A 14292-nucleotide genomic window follows, 5' to 3' on the forward strand; every position below is an offset into this window, starting at 1 on the left:
GCATGGGAAGAACGCAAGACAGCACGTCTCTCGCAACTTCTTCACTAATTACACTCAAAAGCACTATGCATTGTTAAACTCCTCTTAAGAGAGCAGTAGCCAGAGATAACCTCAACCCACTCTATCTCGCAGCACGGGTGTCAGCAGGGGGAACCCTCAACACTCCGCTCATTCCAGGTAACACGGTCTGGGGCCTGTGTCACCCATTAGGAAGGTTCAGCTGAGTCTAGTGGGCATAAGGTGGTGTGAAGACTGAAGTCAAAGGTCAATACACGGGCACAGGTGTTCTTTATCTTCCTCTTCTTCTTCTTACTAGTATTCTACGTCATCCTCCAACATCCCGGCAGAGCACTTTACTACATGGGTTGAGACTCTCACGGCATCCTCCTCTTTGCTACTCTACTTCTTGTTTTACTCAGCACAACTCAACCAACACGACTATATCCTACCCTGCACTTATCCTACAGATCTGGTCGTTCTCTTATCAAGTGTTTATTGGAACTTTGTCAAGTGTATCTCAAAGACTTTTTGTATTACCTGCTGCAAATTTACAAGTAGTAAACCAACTCAACTTTATTTCAAGAGTCTGTGATTATTCACCACCACCGACACAGTACACACACCGCAACCTTGGGACATTCTCCCCTTTCTATGGATTGCAGGTCCTACTATCTGGGAGGGTCTTTATACCACTTTGGCCATCCGTAACTACATCATCCGTGACTACATAACCCCGGTAGCAACCCGACAGGACACTGACCACAGGGGAAAAGGGTTCAGCCGACCTCCTAAACTAAAAGCAGACGTGCTAACATACCTGTGTGCCCACTAGGCATTGGCGTCACGTGACAACATCCTCAGGTCCGGCTGTATCTCAGCCATCCACCAACACCTAGCAAGTGACCGGCCGCTCCTCCGATATAACATCACACCGGGGGTACACCACACCTGGATAACCCCTTTAAGCTCTGAGTATGGTATACCGCAGAGATTCTGATTCTGCAGTAACCATTTGTGGGCTGCAAAACGTTGTGAATAGATTGCAATTAAGTAAATGAAGATCTTTAGCTGATGAACTTAATTGTAATGTAAAGAGACTAACATCTTTTTTTTGCCATGTGTACATTTAACTCAATTTGGATGTAAAAGAGGAATTCCAGCTTTATGAAAGCCACAGGATGATATAGCAGCTCCAGAAATGGCCTTTTAGCTATTCAAGGAGCAGCTTTTAGCTTTCACAAAGCAACAGTTTCCTGATTCAATGGATAAAAAGAGCTGTAACCCCATTTATAGAGAAATAGATATATGTGGGACGGGTAGTCATTTGATCTTCCAGGATAGTAGAAAGAGATTATTTACAATGCCCCAAAACCACAGCGGCAACACATGTTCACTGCTTGTATTGCTGTGTTATAAGGGGTAGATCCTAAGGCTGTATGTGGGGACAGAGAGAAACTACTGACCCACAAGTCCCTCCTCCTACATGTCTGTGCTCAGACCACCTTGTAAAGTCCCCTTATAAAGGCAGTGTGCTCTGGGCTGCTGTCTCCTGATTGTGGTGCTGAACTTGCTGGAGACTTGGGGGGGAGATGCTGGCTCTCTTACTAAGCACCTTTGTCTATGGGGTGTTGGGGGCTTTTTGTGATGGGTATAGTTTTCTTATGCAGGACTGTGCCCTGGTGTCCTTTAAGGATAACTTTATTCATTACAAGGTGACTGATGGTGCAGAGCTGGTGACTTCCTTATGGGACCCTTCCAGGCAGCTGGTGACATGCTCTTTGAATGAAGATGCTGCGACTGTCAGCAGTTTTCTCTCCCATTGCCGGAGTACAAGACAGGTTGATGTGTGGGATTATGGCTTTGGACGATTTGCTGAAGCCAGGATGACATGCGCAATCTTCCTGGGTGCAGACACCCCCAAAAAAGGTGGATACCCAACAGGACGGCGAGTCAAGAGGGGCTTCACCTACCCAGGAACCCTCTGGTGTGGGGTTGGGAACAATGCTGCAACATTAAGTGATCTAGGTAAGAAAACTGGATTAAATGCTTTATACTATGCAGTGACATTATGCAGCTATCCTACCAAGCTCCAAAGTAACTTTATTGTGTAGAAGCCAGTGGATTTTGTTAGTAGCCCAAAGGTGGACAATATGCAAAGACAATCAATTACATATGTACCATGTTTGCATCAATAACGTTTAGTAACTTTCTATAAAATATATTGCAGATTTAAAAAGAATTCTCCAGTGCAACGCAGTCCAGTAATCCTACTGTAAGAATCAGTAGCAGCCTTAATCTCGCTCTTAAGGGGTATCCAGGTTTAGAAAAACATAGCTGCATTTTTGTGTCACTCTTGTCCTCAGTTATTGTCTGGTATTGCAGCTCAGTTCCTTAAAGTGAGTGGAGCTGAGTTGTAATACCACACACAGCCTGAGGACAGTGGTGGCGCTGTTTTTCTTTTCTTTTTTTTCTTTTTTTAAGAAAACAGCTATGTTATTTTAATCATAGATAACAGCTAATACTCAGCTGTCCTGCAACTATCTAGACTATGGAAAATCAGTCTGATCCTTGGTGGAGCTACATTGTTACACAACTTGTAGAAGTATAGTACTAAACCAATGCTAATTACTATAAGGCGTTGGGTATAGAAGTATAATGTGAACTGTATGCTCTCTGTGTTTTTCTGTTTTTGTGTTTGTATTTCAGCCATGGCAGCATGCACCTGCAAAGTATGAATAGTGGTATTGGATGTGCTGACCATTTTTTTTAGTTTGTCTGGAATAGACTAATACTTCACAAAACAGATAATAGTGGGTTATTGGGGAGGGGCGAGTAATCTGTTTTACCAGAGTGAATGACCAAATATATGCATCAGTAGACAAAACAGTGAATACAGAGGGAACTGGAGAAAGTAGGTGAAAGAAGAAGAGGCATCCTCCCAGACAGCGTGATAAGTAGCTCTATAGAATCATTCTGGTGACAGCTGCTTCCTCATTGTTCGCAGTACCCCAGACGTATGCTAATATATTATACATGGATAGTGAGTAGAGCTCTTAATTTATTGCTGTTTATGTGGAATCCCCATTCCAGTTAAAGTCTGGTGAATTCACATGTTACAGAGATTCATGCAATTAAAATTATTCCCATTCATCTGAATAGGGTTATTTTGTTGACAAGCACACGGATTTCTGCAAGCCTGCCTGCATTTTTGCTTTTAGGTTGATTGAGTCCACTTCATGGTGTCACTTAAAGGAAAGATACACAACATGTATAATTGCTTTGATGTTCGCTATGTTTATAGTTACTAAAGACATATCCCCCAACATTACAAAATGAGAAATAAGTGCCCCTCTTGGTGGATAAAAAAAAAAATTAGGCAGAAAATTTACATGACACCTAGTACCTAGTTTTTTGTTTTTTTCTGGTGCCAATGTTTCTGACCACATATGCTTCCATACCAGTGTGTCAGCTGCTGGTGTGCCCCCAGGGGCGGATTAACTTTACCATAGGCCCTGGGCTGTTCACCAAGCCTGGCCCCCCCACCCCCACCCCCACCACACTGTCACTGCTATGGGACCCGCTGTATCAGGGGGCCCCCATGGCCCACTCCTGTTATACTTTGGGCCCCCTGAGCTGTCATCATTTGCAGCACCCAGTAGCCAAGTGGGCATTCTGGGTTTTGCAAATGTCTCTTTAACTGCAAACACTTTTTTTTTGTTGCTGCAGAAAGCCCTGTCAGTGCACACTGTGAAGCGAGCAGCTGCGGCCGCAAGCTTCACAGTGTGCTGTGGGGAGTTCTGATGCGGGCGCGCGCTGAACGGAACGGCCGGTCTCTTACGCTATGTGAACATGGCCCAATACAGTGAGCATGAATGCTCAATAAGATATCCAGATTTACACAGAAGAAATTTTCATAAAGTGACTAGGATTATATATAGACTATAAAATGTTGTGGGCTCTTCTTTAAATATCCCATTTATCTCATCCCAATATAGGTGAGCATCAAGAGACAGACTCATGTTGTAGGACACATGACCACTGTGAACATGTCATCCATCCATTTACCTACAACTACGGCTACAGGAACTACCTCTGGCATACCATCAGTCACTGTGAGTGTGACAATAGGTAAGTTTCTCACTGTACTTAACCCGGCGGGACCCCCCCCAAAAAAAAAACCACAGACACACACAGACACCATACTCACCATCCCTCCGGTGACGATCGCCACTCCATTCGCCCGCCGTCCGCCTCACCGTCACCTGCGTCCGCCGTCCAGCGATGTCTCCTTCTTCCGGGTCCATGAGAGAGAAAAGGCTGCCAGCGCGCTTGCGCACCGGCAGCCTTTTCATTGGCTGGAGCGCATCACATGGCTTCCAGCAAGCTCAGCCAATCAGGGCTGAGCAAGCTGGAAGCCATGTGATGCGCTCCAGCCAATGAAAAGGCTGCTGGTGCGCATGTGCACCAGCAGCCTTTACTCTCCCATTCACTCTCAATGAAGACACCGAGGAGGAAGAAGACCCGGACCGCCCCCAGCTCTGACATCACCCGACACCAGAGAAGAGGACCGTGACGACCGTAATAGGTAATGTATATATTCTTTAACTTCCGGGGTGGGGGGTCGGGGGTCGGAAAGTGGGGGAAGGGGGCCAGACCGGGTATTTAACCACATTACAAAGTTATATAACTTTGTAATGTGTGTTAAATAAGCCAAAAAAAATTTTCGCCGGAGTTGTCCTTTAAAGCTTTCAGCAAAGTAATGGTGCATTAAACATATATTTCATCAAGGGCCAAATTACAAGAGTAAGGGCACCTTCTGATGTTTCTTTGTGACATACAGTGCTGTGCAACGTTTTAGGCAGGTGTGAAAAAAAAGTATGAGGTCTCTATAGGAGCCTGATAGGCTCCAAATTCTTATTCTGAAGCCGAACAATAACCCCAAACATCCAGTCAATGTCGGTAAGAACTATCTTCATTATAAAGAAGAACAAGGAGTCCTGGAAGTGATGATATGGCCCTAGAGGTGGATTAACTTTACCATAGGCCCCGGGCTGTTCACCAGGCCTGGCCCCCTACCCCATTGTAACTATGGCCGTACTAGATAGTACGGGATAGATAATGTCATAATGCTCTGATCTGTGCAAAATTGTGGGAAAAAAGCAGTGATTTTTGCAAACATGGCACAACTGTAGCCAGGAGACAATACACCACTGAAAATATGTCCTTTTGGGTGGCCACGGGCCCCCCAGGAGCTCAGGACCCCGGGCTACTGCCCAAAACGGACCTGTTATAATTCGCTACTGTATGGCCCTACTGAGCTCTGATCTCATCATCATCCAGTCTGTCTGGGATTACATGAACTGAGAGAAGGATCTGCTACTTCTCCATGATGATGGAACAGCCTCCCTGATGAGTACCTTCAGACAATGGATATAAGTTTCCTAAAAGAACTATTGCTGAAGGCAAAGGGTGGTCACACCAAATATTCTTTGGATTGCTGTTCATTCGCCTTGCATTTTAATTGATGAAAATAAACTATTATCACTTCTATTTCTGAAAGCATTCATACTTAACAGCATTTTTTCCCACCTGCCTAAAATTCTGTACAGTATTGTATGTGCAGGATGCTGCACAAACAGTACTGGAATCCATCACATATGCCTGTGCACAGAATTTAAAGGGGTTATCTGGTATTAGGAATTTTTTTTATATAATGTTATCCTGTTGGAAGACATAAAAAACATCTAATGCTTACCTCTCCCCTGCTCCACTGGTGTCCTCTTACACCCTCAGGTGTCCCCCACTGACTGTAGCCGACAAACAAGTGTCGGAAGTGACAGCCTGCTCAGCCAAGCACTAACAGCAATAGGACATTGCCGTGATCAGTGACTGGCTAATTGGGCTCTCACTCCCATTAGTCACTCACTTTTACTTTTCTTCTCCATTCGGCCTGGGCCATCATGGGGACTTCTCCCAGCCATTACTCGTCTCTACGTAATCTCCCAGACAAACATTTTAGACTCCTTATTCATGCAGCAACGTCATCCTCCACATCTGTATCTCCCCCTCTGTACCCACACATAGTTGTTAGGCTCCCCTGTCTCCATTTAGTTTTTAGCCACTTCTGTGACCCCATATAGTAGTTAGGTCTCTGTGCACCCCTACAACCACTCTGTCTCTCCATATACCAGTTAGGTCCCTCTCTGCCCTCCATATAGTAGTTAAGCCTCTCTGTGCATCTATATTACAGGTATTGCTCTCTTTACAGGTGTATGCAAAAGAGGAGTCCGTGGAGCCTCATTGAAGAGTCTCAAAACACAGGACTAGCCAGATATCCCTCCGGGAAGGACCCAGCCAAGTGGCAGCTCCTGTTATGAAACCACCAAATCCACCATATTAAGTGGCTTCACGGACTCCTCTTTTGCATACTCATGTTTCCCAGGGGGCAATGCACCTAGGACTTCACTGCATTAAGCGCTTTCATTAGCAGCCGGCAGTGTTGTCATTTGGCTGTTCTCCCTGAGTTCAGAAATCTGTTTCTCTTATGGCTCTACTAGGCATTGCTCCCACCTAGCCAGAATCCTGCTCCACACTGATGAGGGGCAACACCCCGAAACAGCTGTCTGTGGATGGTTACCTAGCCTTGGTTTATCCCTTGTCATTACACTGACTTATAGGGCCACTTAATATGGTGGATTTGGTGGTTTCATAACAGGAGCTGCCACTTGGCTGGGTCCTTCCCGGAGGGATATCTGGCTAGTCCTGTGTTTTGAGACTCTTCAATGAGGCTCCACGGACTCCTCTTTTGCATACTCATGTTTCCCAGGGGACAATGCACCTAGGACTTCACTGCATTGAGCGCTTTCATTAGCAGCCGGCAGTGTTGTCATTTGGCTGTTCTCCCTGAGTTCAGCAATCTGTATCTCTGTACAGGTATAACCCCAAGTAGGCAGCCTCACCTATGTTACCAATTGGGGAGGTATTTGTATGTATTTTGAGGAGTCCATCAAATATAACGATGACAGGAATCTCAGGTGTCTAGAATTTAGTTTCTTTTTCAGAAAAAAAGTCTTTATTGACTCCTGTGGAAATGAGATTTTGCAAAGCACTTTCGAAGTTGTTAGTAGGAGCAAAAGTTATTTTTTCTGATTATTTAAGGTGTTGAGTAAACTATTCTCATAGTTTTTTTGTTAAGTATTACACCCCCCCCCCCCCCCCCCCCCCCCCCCCCCTTATTGGCATTTCTGATGCATTTCCAGCAAATTCCTTGATCACTGCTCAATGTTTGGGGGGGTAACCTTTATTACTCTTCTGTTTACTATTGTATAACTTGACCACATCCCTCTCTACTGTACTTTGGAACATGTCCACATATTTGTTTCTTGTGCCTATAAGGTAAAATTGGGGATTACTTGTTTCCACAGCTACATGATCCGTTTCAGTGTTACTACAAAGATTGGTGACAGACAATAAAGCACATTGTTCTGGGAATGTAAGATTATTGCATTCATCGTCTACATGCCCGCTAACTACAGTACATGCAATTTTTGTTCCTATTCTATATTAACAGATCTGAAATATTTTTTCACTACAAGTGCTCTTACCATTCCATTGATGTCAAGGATCGTTTCACAAATATCGAAATGTTTTGCAGGCATAAAATTAAGACCCCTGGACAAGATTTCCTGTTGTTCCACTGTTAAGTTATAAGAGGATAAATTTATTATATTATAAATCTAGGCACCATATATTAAATGAATTTTTAGAACAAGGAGATGAGCTGGCTCTGTCCTCTCCAGGCGTTGACCTGGTATTGCAGTGCTTCCATGTTAAGTGCACAAAAAAAAAAAAAATCCAGTATTTCACCTGTTACATCTAAATTTCCCCCCTGTTCTTGGCTAGATGACCTTTTGCTTTTGTGCTTGTGCTTCCTTCCTGCCCTCCTTTTCTGTTTTTCTGCTATTTTTTGTTGTTGACTATGATGTCCCTTTGGTGCACCTCCCCATGTTGTAGGGTTTGACTCTCTCCCCCTCCTCTATTTCTCTATTCAAAGTGGCTTGGTCTCAGTCAGCTGGATCAGAAGACTCTGCCTCCGTGGTTGAAAAGGTTTCATGCGTTTTGTATTTCTTGTTAGGATCTGCATCTATGTGTTTCTTGTTCGTCTTTTCAATTGTAAACCATGTAATCATTCTGATCACAAACAAACTTGGACTTTTTAATGCCCACCATTGTGTCCTCTAATGTTTTGAGGGACTCCTGCATTCTATGTTGTAGGTCTTCATAGCACTGTGTGGGTTGGAAGGGTACTGGATCCTTTCATGTTTGATCTTATTCCTTTTTAATCTCTTCTAATCTAATTTCTTCAAATTCCACTATAAGTGTCATAATTTTAATACAGCATTCCATATGAGCCTCCTCTCATCTTTTGATAAAAATATCAAACACAAAGGTGGGTTTATTTCTAAGTCTGGGACCCAGAGGTATCATGTATTTACTCAAATACTGTCTCAAAGAATTTGCATCCCACCAAGTTCTGAAGTCTGATATTGACATCTTTTCAAGTTTTTTAGATACATTTTTCATAGTGCTAATTGCCTGATTGTCAACAGAATTATAAACTTCTGCCCTTCTCAGGTTCCTCTGTGCATAGGAGACAGCTTGTGTCCCATCGCCCGGAGGAATTTACATTGGTACAAGACTATATTACAATAAAAAAAATAGGTTTAACACTACCTATTAATAAAAAATAATGACTATGTAACAATGGTTTTAAAAGACAAGCATAATCTATTAACTGCAATATGGTATATATGAAATGTATGCAAAATTTTCAAAAATCCACAATTATAAATATCCTTAGACTGTCCATATACCAATACAGTCCTTTTTCCAGAATAAAGGGTGCATGGCCTTATCCAAAATGGATAAAAAAAAATATGGGTAGATCTGACCCTTAAAGTGGCATCAGTAGGTTCTGCCCAATGAACCTGCTGATATGCCCCAGGAGCTGGTTACCTTCTCCCTGCATTGCTCCTAATCATTACTTTCTTTGGTTCCGCATTGTGGTGATTTTCCCTAATTGCTGATATGCTAATCCGGGGCTTAGAAGAATTTGGGGCATCCCCTGTCCGCCCGGAGCACCCCCCTTCACCTGCCTATCCAGCCCACTATGCATATTCATATATGCAAAGTAAGGCCTCTATCGCTCATTTGCAGGGAAGATGTCCCGTCGAAGACGTGCTGCTTCCCGCGCGTGTGTGATTCTGCCTGGCCCCCTGATTGACTCGGCGAGAAGAATACTGCGGTAGCAACGTTTTCAGCATCTTTTTCATCAATAAAAAATCCTATCCCATAATAAAAGTTTGAATCACCCCCCTTTTCCTACTTTATAAATATAAATAAATGAATAAAGAAATAAACATATTTGTTATAGCCGCATGCAGAATTATGGTTTACCTGATCTTGCATGGTAAATGGCGTAAGGCCAATCAAATACTAAAGAGCAAAATTGCAGATTTTTGGTCACATGAAATCCAGAAAAATTGTAATGAAAAGCTGAATATACACAAGAAAGCTACTGATAGAAAGTACAGATTATGATGCAAAAATGACACCTCACACAGCTCAATAGACCAAAAAATAACAGTGTTATAAGGATAGGAATAGAGTAATTTTAAGAACATTTAGTTAAAAAAAAAAAGTATTTAATTTTTAAAAGCAGTGAAATAAAATAAAAGTTGTATACATTGCCTATCGTTGTAATCGTACTGCCCTGAGTTTTGCCATAGGGCGAACGGTGTAAACACCAACCCCCCCACCCACACACACACAAAAAAAAAAAAATTATTATTTTTTTTTTTAAAAGTGTAGATCACTTACCTACAGACAAGCTAGGGGCATCATATGGTCCTAAGATAGAATGAAAGATTCGACCAATCAATATGGGCATCTCACCAGAAAACCCCTGCATTACTGAACTGACTGTTTGGCTGCCTAGAAGCATCCCTCCACAGAAGTCTATGGTACCACACTGTACTGTTCTTTACCTGTGCCAGGATGACGGCTACTTTGGGCACCTCGGTTTTATTTTTTTTGTACACTGGACCTTAACTAATAAACAGTCCAAAATTGTTAGATATTTATCACACTGTTATGGTTAAGTTATGGTCTCAAAATGCATTATTTTGAAGCTGCAATGGTAGTCCCAGAGCTAACTAATAAGGTGGGGGTGCTGTCTTATGGATATTGTCTTAGTATCAGGTAGTATGTTTAATAGGACATGTTTTCTAGATCTGCTGCAGTATTTAGTGTAGATGGAGGCTCCAGTCATGTTACCTTGGTTTCTACTTATCAGTGGAATGCAATGATTAACCACTAGGCCACAACACAAGGACAAGATCAGGAGACATATGGGGCAACATGATAAAGGACCGTGTCCTTGCCTGGGAGAATTGTGTCTAGTATAAAGCATATAGAATGTATTCAAGTTGTTTACTTTGGTGGAAAGGGACTGGACACTGAAGAGGAAAAGTGAAAAATATCTGATTAAGGTTAAGGGAGGATAGTAAGGTGAAAAAAATCTAAAGTGTTATAAAAACATCATGTCTAATCTTGACTGTGAGAAAAAGTCTAGACAGACCCTGAATTGGGTCAGTGGAAGCCAAACTAGAAAATAAGGCCAGTGTATTGTGTCCCATTGCCATCATGTTATTCACAAGCATTATAATATGAAGAAAAACTTCTCAATTGGTAAGGTAACTCCATCCATAAATGTGGAGTAGGAAATAAGCTATTCATAGAAATGCTGAACAGATCGGTGTATTACATACATCATTTTCTTCAGCCGTTCTCCTAATATGCAGGTGAATAGGATTCTTGCCACACCCCTCCCCCCGCTCTCCAGCTGCTGATTGACAGGTGATTGCCTATACACAGCATGGACAGATAACTTCCAATCAGCAGCTGGTGGGCAAAGTTTTCTGCTTCTCATGAACACTGAGGACTACTGGGCTCACACACATAATGGAGAGGACTACTTATTGTCCATGTTATTCAGAAAGATATAATTCGATCGGTTGTACAGAACAATGTAAATGAAACATCATTCTGTTCAGCTTCTCATTCACTACGGTAGTTTATGCTGTGCTACCCTAAGATAGGACAGCATAAACATGCTGGCAGAGTCTCTTTAAGTATTGGAATATTGAATAAACTTTGAAGATTTTTCTATAACTGAATGCTGTTGGACTTTGTCAAGTTTTCATAATGCATAGCGTTCAGCTTGTTGACTTTCCAACTGTGTTGGATCAGCATTAGTGATGAGCGAATACTAATCGATCGAATAGATATTTGATCGAATAGTAAGGTATTCGATCAAATATTATCTAATAGTTCGCCGACTATTCGATAAATATTCGATAAGCGTTCAAATCCCCCAGCTTCCGTTTTTTACCTCCAAGTGGTCAAATAGATGTTTTTCAATAATCGAATACTTGTTCCCATTGACTTTAAAGGGATTGAATATTCGATCGAATATTCGGGAGATATTTGTACGAATATCGAATATTTCACTATTCGCTCATCACTAATCAGCATGCATCCTTCTTACTACTTGAACTAACAAACTACTATATACGGTTCTGTTGGACCCTTTACTATGTATTTCACAAAGACATGTCAAAAGTATTGATTGTCCAGGGTCTGAATGTTCAACCCCATCCACTAATTGGTAGATAAAGCTGGGAGAAGTTCTCTGTAAAGCACTGAGCTAAGCGCCATAGACATACCATAGCTGCAAGCCCTGGCCTGACCACAACTCTAATGACCCAAACTGACAGCATTATCAATCCCATAGTGTCTTGTTTAAGTGAACAAGGTCTGCGGACATTCATGCAGTTGCTGCAGAAACAGCCCTATTTAGATTAATGATTTTCATTGAGATTTCTGAAAGCACATCTGCCACAAGTAAATTTACCATTAAGAGGCAGGGGCAAATGAGACATGTTCTTCTATCTTATCTATCTTATCTATCAATCACAGCCAAAGTTGGCTGCTGTGCAGTAAACTGAGTTGATTGGATTGTTACTTGAAAAACTATCAGGACTGTGTTATAAAGTTTAGAACATACAACAATCTTCTTTCAGTAATTTTATGTTCTGTTATTTTTGTTCTTTAGATTTAAAAACTGCCTCCGAAGGGTGAACGATACAGCCTCCCGCGTAGTAGGACAGGCTTTTTTTAACGTCATCCAGGTGCAATGCTTTGAGTTCACATCACAGGAGCTGTGTGTGGAGAGGCATTGGTATGGTTGGTAAGTAACACAAAAAGGGCATAATCTAAACGGTCACCACTCTGTGCCACCACAAAGACACTTGTAAGCCAGTGCTAGTATTTATAGATACATGTGTAGCCATATAGATCAATGCAGAGCAACGATCACTAATGTAAACGAGTGCCGATCTGCTCGTTTACTGAACCAATTATACGGATCTATAATTGTGCAGCCAGGGCGGCAGCGACATCGTTAGCGATGTCCATGCAGCCCTTGCTTTATATAGTAAATAATAAAGTTTACACATACCTCCCGGTGTTCTTCTCGCATCTACCCACAGCCACGCCTGGAACTTCAGAGAGTCTATGAAGTGACAGGCCGCTCAGCCAATCACCGGCCGAGATAGGACTGTATTGTGGCCAGTGATTAACTGTCACTTCAAAGACTAATGTAGAAGTTTCAGCGGTGGCAGTGAGCGGGCAAAAGCTAGGAGAACACCAGGGGGCATGAACAGGTATGTATAATTTTAATTTTTTTTACAATCAATTATTTTCTATATTCTGTAATAGATATGGGGAAGAGCTCTTGCAAAGAGAGTCCGTCACATGCATTACTAGGATAGTCCACCTTTTTAAATAAAAACAGATAAATCTCCCTTAGTGGTGTCAAAGCTGCGTCCTTCCAGCTGTAGCAAAACTACAATTCCCATCATGCCTGGACAGCTAAAGTTGGAGGGAGCCAGAGTTGACACATATAGCAGTATACCTGTAATCAGCCTATCATTATGGGACCCTTATACCAAAAAATGGCTGATGAAAGCATACAATTCATTTAAAGAGTGGCCATCAATACCCAACGTTCACCTAAAATACCAGCATGAAGAATAAATAAGGGGTGGGTAAAAGTAGACAGCTATACACAGTTTATGTACTACAGTAGCCCTTGGATATAGTAATTTTACTGCTTTCATTTCAGGTGTAAAAGGTACAAAAATGAAACAGTTGCTGTCCTAAGAGAGTCTGGACTTTATGACTATGGAGGAAATATTATAGATGATCCAGTAAAGTCTACGGAGGAAGACTCTAGTCAACTGCCATCTTTAGAGCTACCACCAGGACAACCTACAATAGGACAAGTCATGCAAGCTACTGAGGATCTCCTGAAGATCATGATGACAATCAGTCCAACCACTTCTCCAGATCAGACCACAACGGAGAAAGCTACAAAGAAGAAGAAAGACAAAACAAAGCAGAAAGAGAGAAAGAACAAAAAAGGAAAGGGTCTCAAAGGTAAAAGGAAGAATCGACTTAATAAAGAAAATAAGAAATCTCCCTCAAAAGATATCTGGGGTGAGGAGAGGGGATCGATGGCAAACACTCCACTAGACTCCATACTGGATATAGGACACAAGCAGGATCCATTCAATGATATCCTTAATGACGAACCTATGAGGAACGTAGATACTACTAAAACTACTATTGCCCCTACCATCAAGCAAGAAGCACTGAAAAGTATGACAACATCACTTCCACAAGAACTGAGACCCTGTGCTGAAAAGCCGAAAAGGAAAAACAGAAAGGAAGGAAAGGATAGACGAGAAAGAAGGAAGAAACACAGGCCAGCGCCCTGTATTCCAGCAGGCATATAGAGCGCAATGATTTGCCATGTATTTCATTTATTCTGTCAGTGTTCATGTTAATAGAGTTCAATGTGTAAAATATAATGTGCAAAATTATGATGTTAACAACCCTGCTGCTAAACATGTGTTGTATACTTCCATGCATCACATGAGAGCATTCAATGCATATCTGCTGCTTGCTTATGGTAACATATAAATTAAGATTTTGTCAATGAGTTGGGGCTGCAGCGTTTCATTCCAGAATATTGCAAGGAGCCCATACAGAGGGCAACAAAGAAAAAAGTAACTACAACCACTAGACATCACACTGGGGGAACTCATGAGGGTGGTTTATAAAGAACGGACACATAGCAAAGGTTGTATGCATGTATATAGCCTGTAA

The 14292-nt window shown here is 42.1% G+C and overlaps 1 protein-coding gene across 1 annotated transcript; it reads left to right on the plus strand.

Moving 5' to 3' along the window:
• The first annotated feature begins 1589 nt into the window (after nt 1-1589).
• On the plus strand, nt 1590-14020 carry PROCA1 (protein interacting with cyclin A1). The gene is made up of 4 exons (XM_069944893.1): nt 1590-2025; nt 3996-4128; nt 12176-12310; nt 13247-14020. Exons 1-4 carry the CDS (start codon nt 1590-1592, stop codon nt 13917-13919), a joined length of 1377 nt encoding a protein of 458 aa, XP_069800994.1. The 3' UTR covers nt 13920-14020.
• The last annotated feature ends 272 nt before the right edge of the window (nt 14021-14292 follow it).

This window comes from Dendropsophus ebraccatus, chromosome 11, assembly GCF_027789765.1.
Source record: "Dendropsophus ebraccatus isolate aDenEbr1 chromosome 11, aDenEbr1.pat, whole genome shotgun sequence".
NCBI classification, from domain to species: Eukaryota; Metazoa; Chordata; class Amphibia; order Anura; family Hylidae; genus Dendropsophus; species Dendropsophus ebraccatus.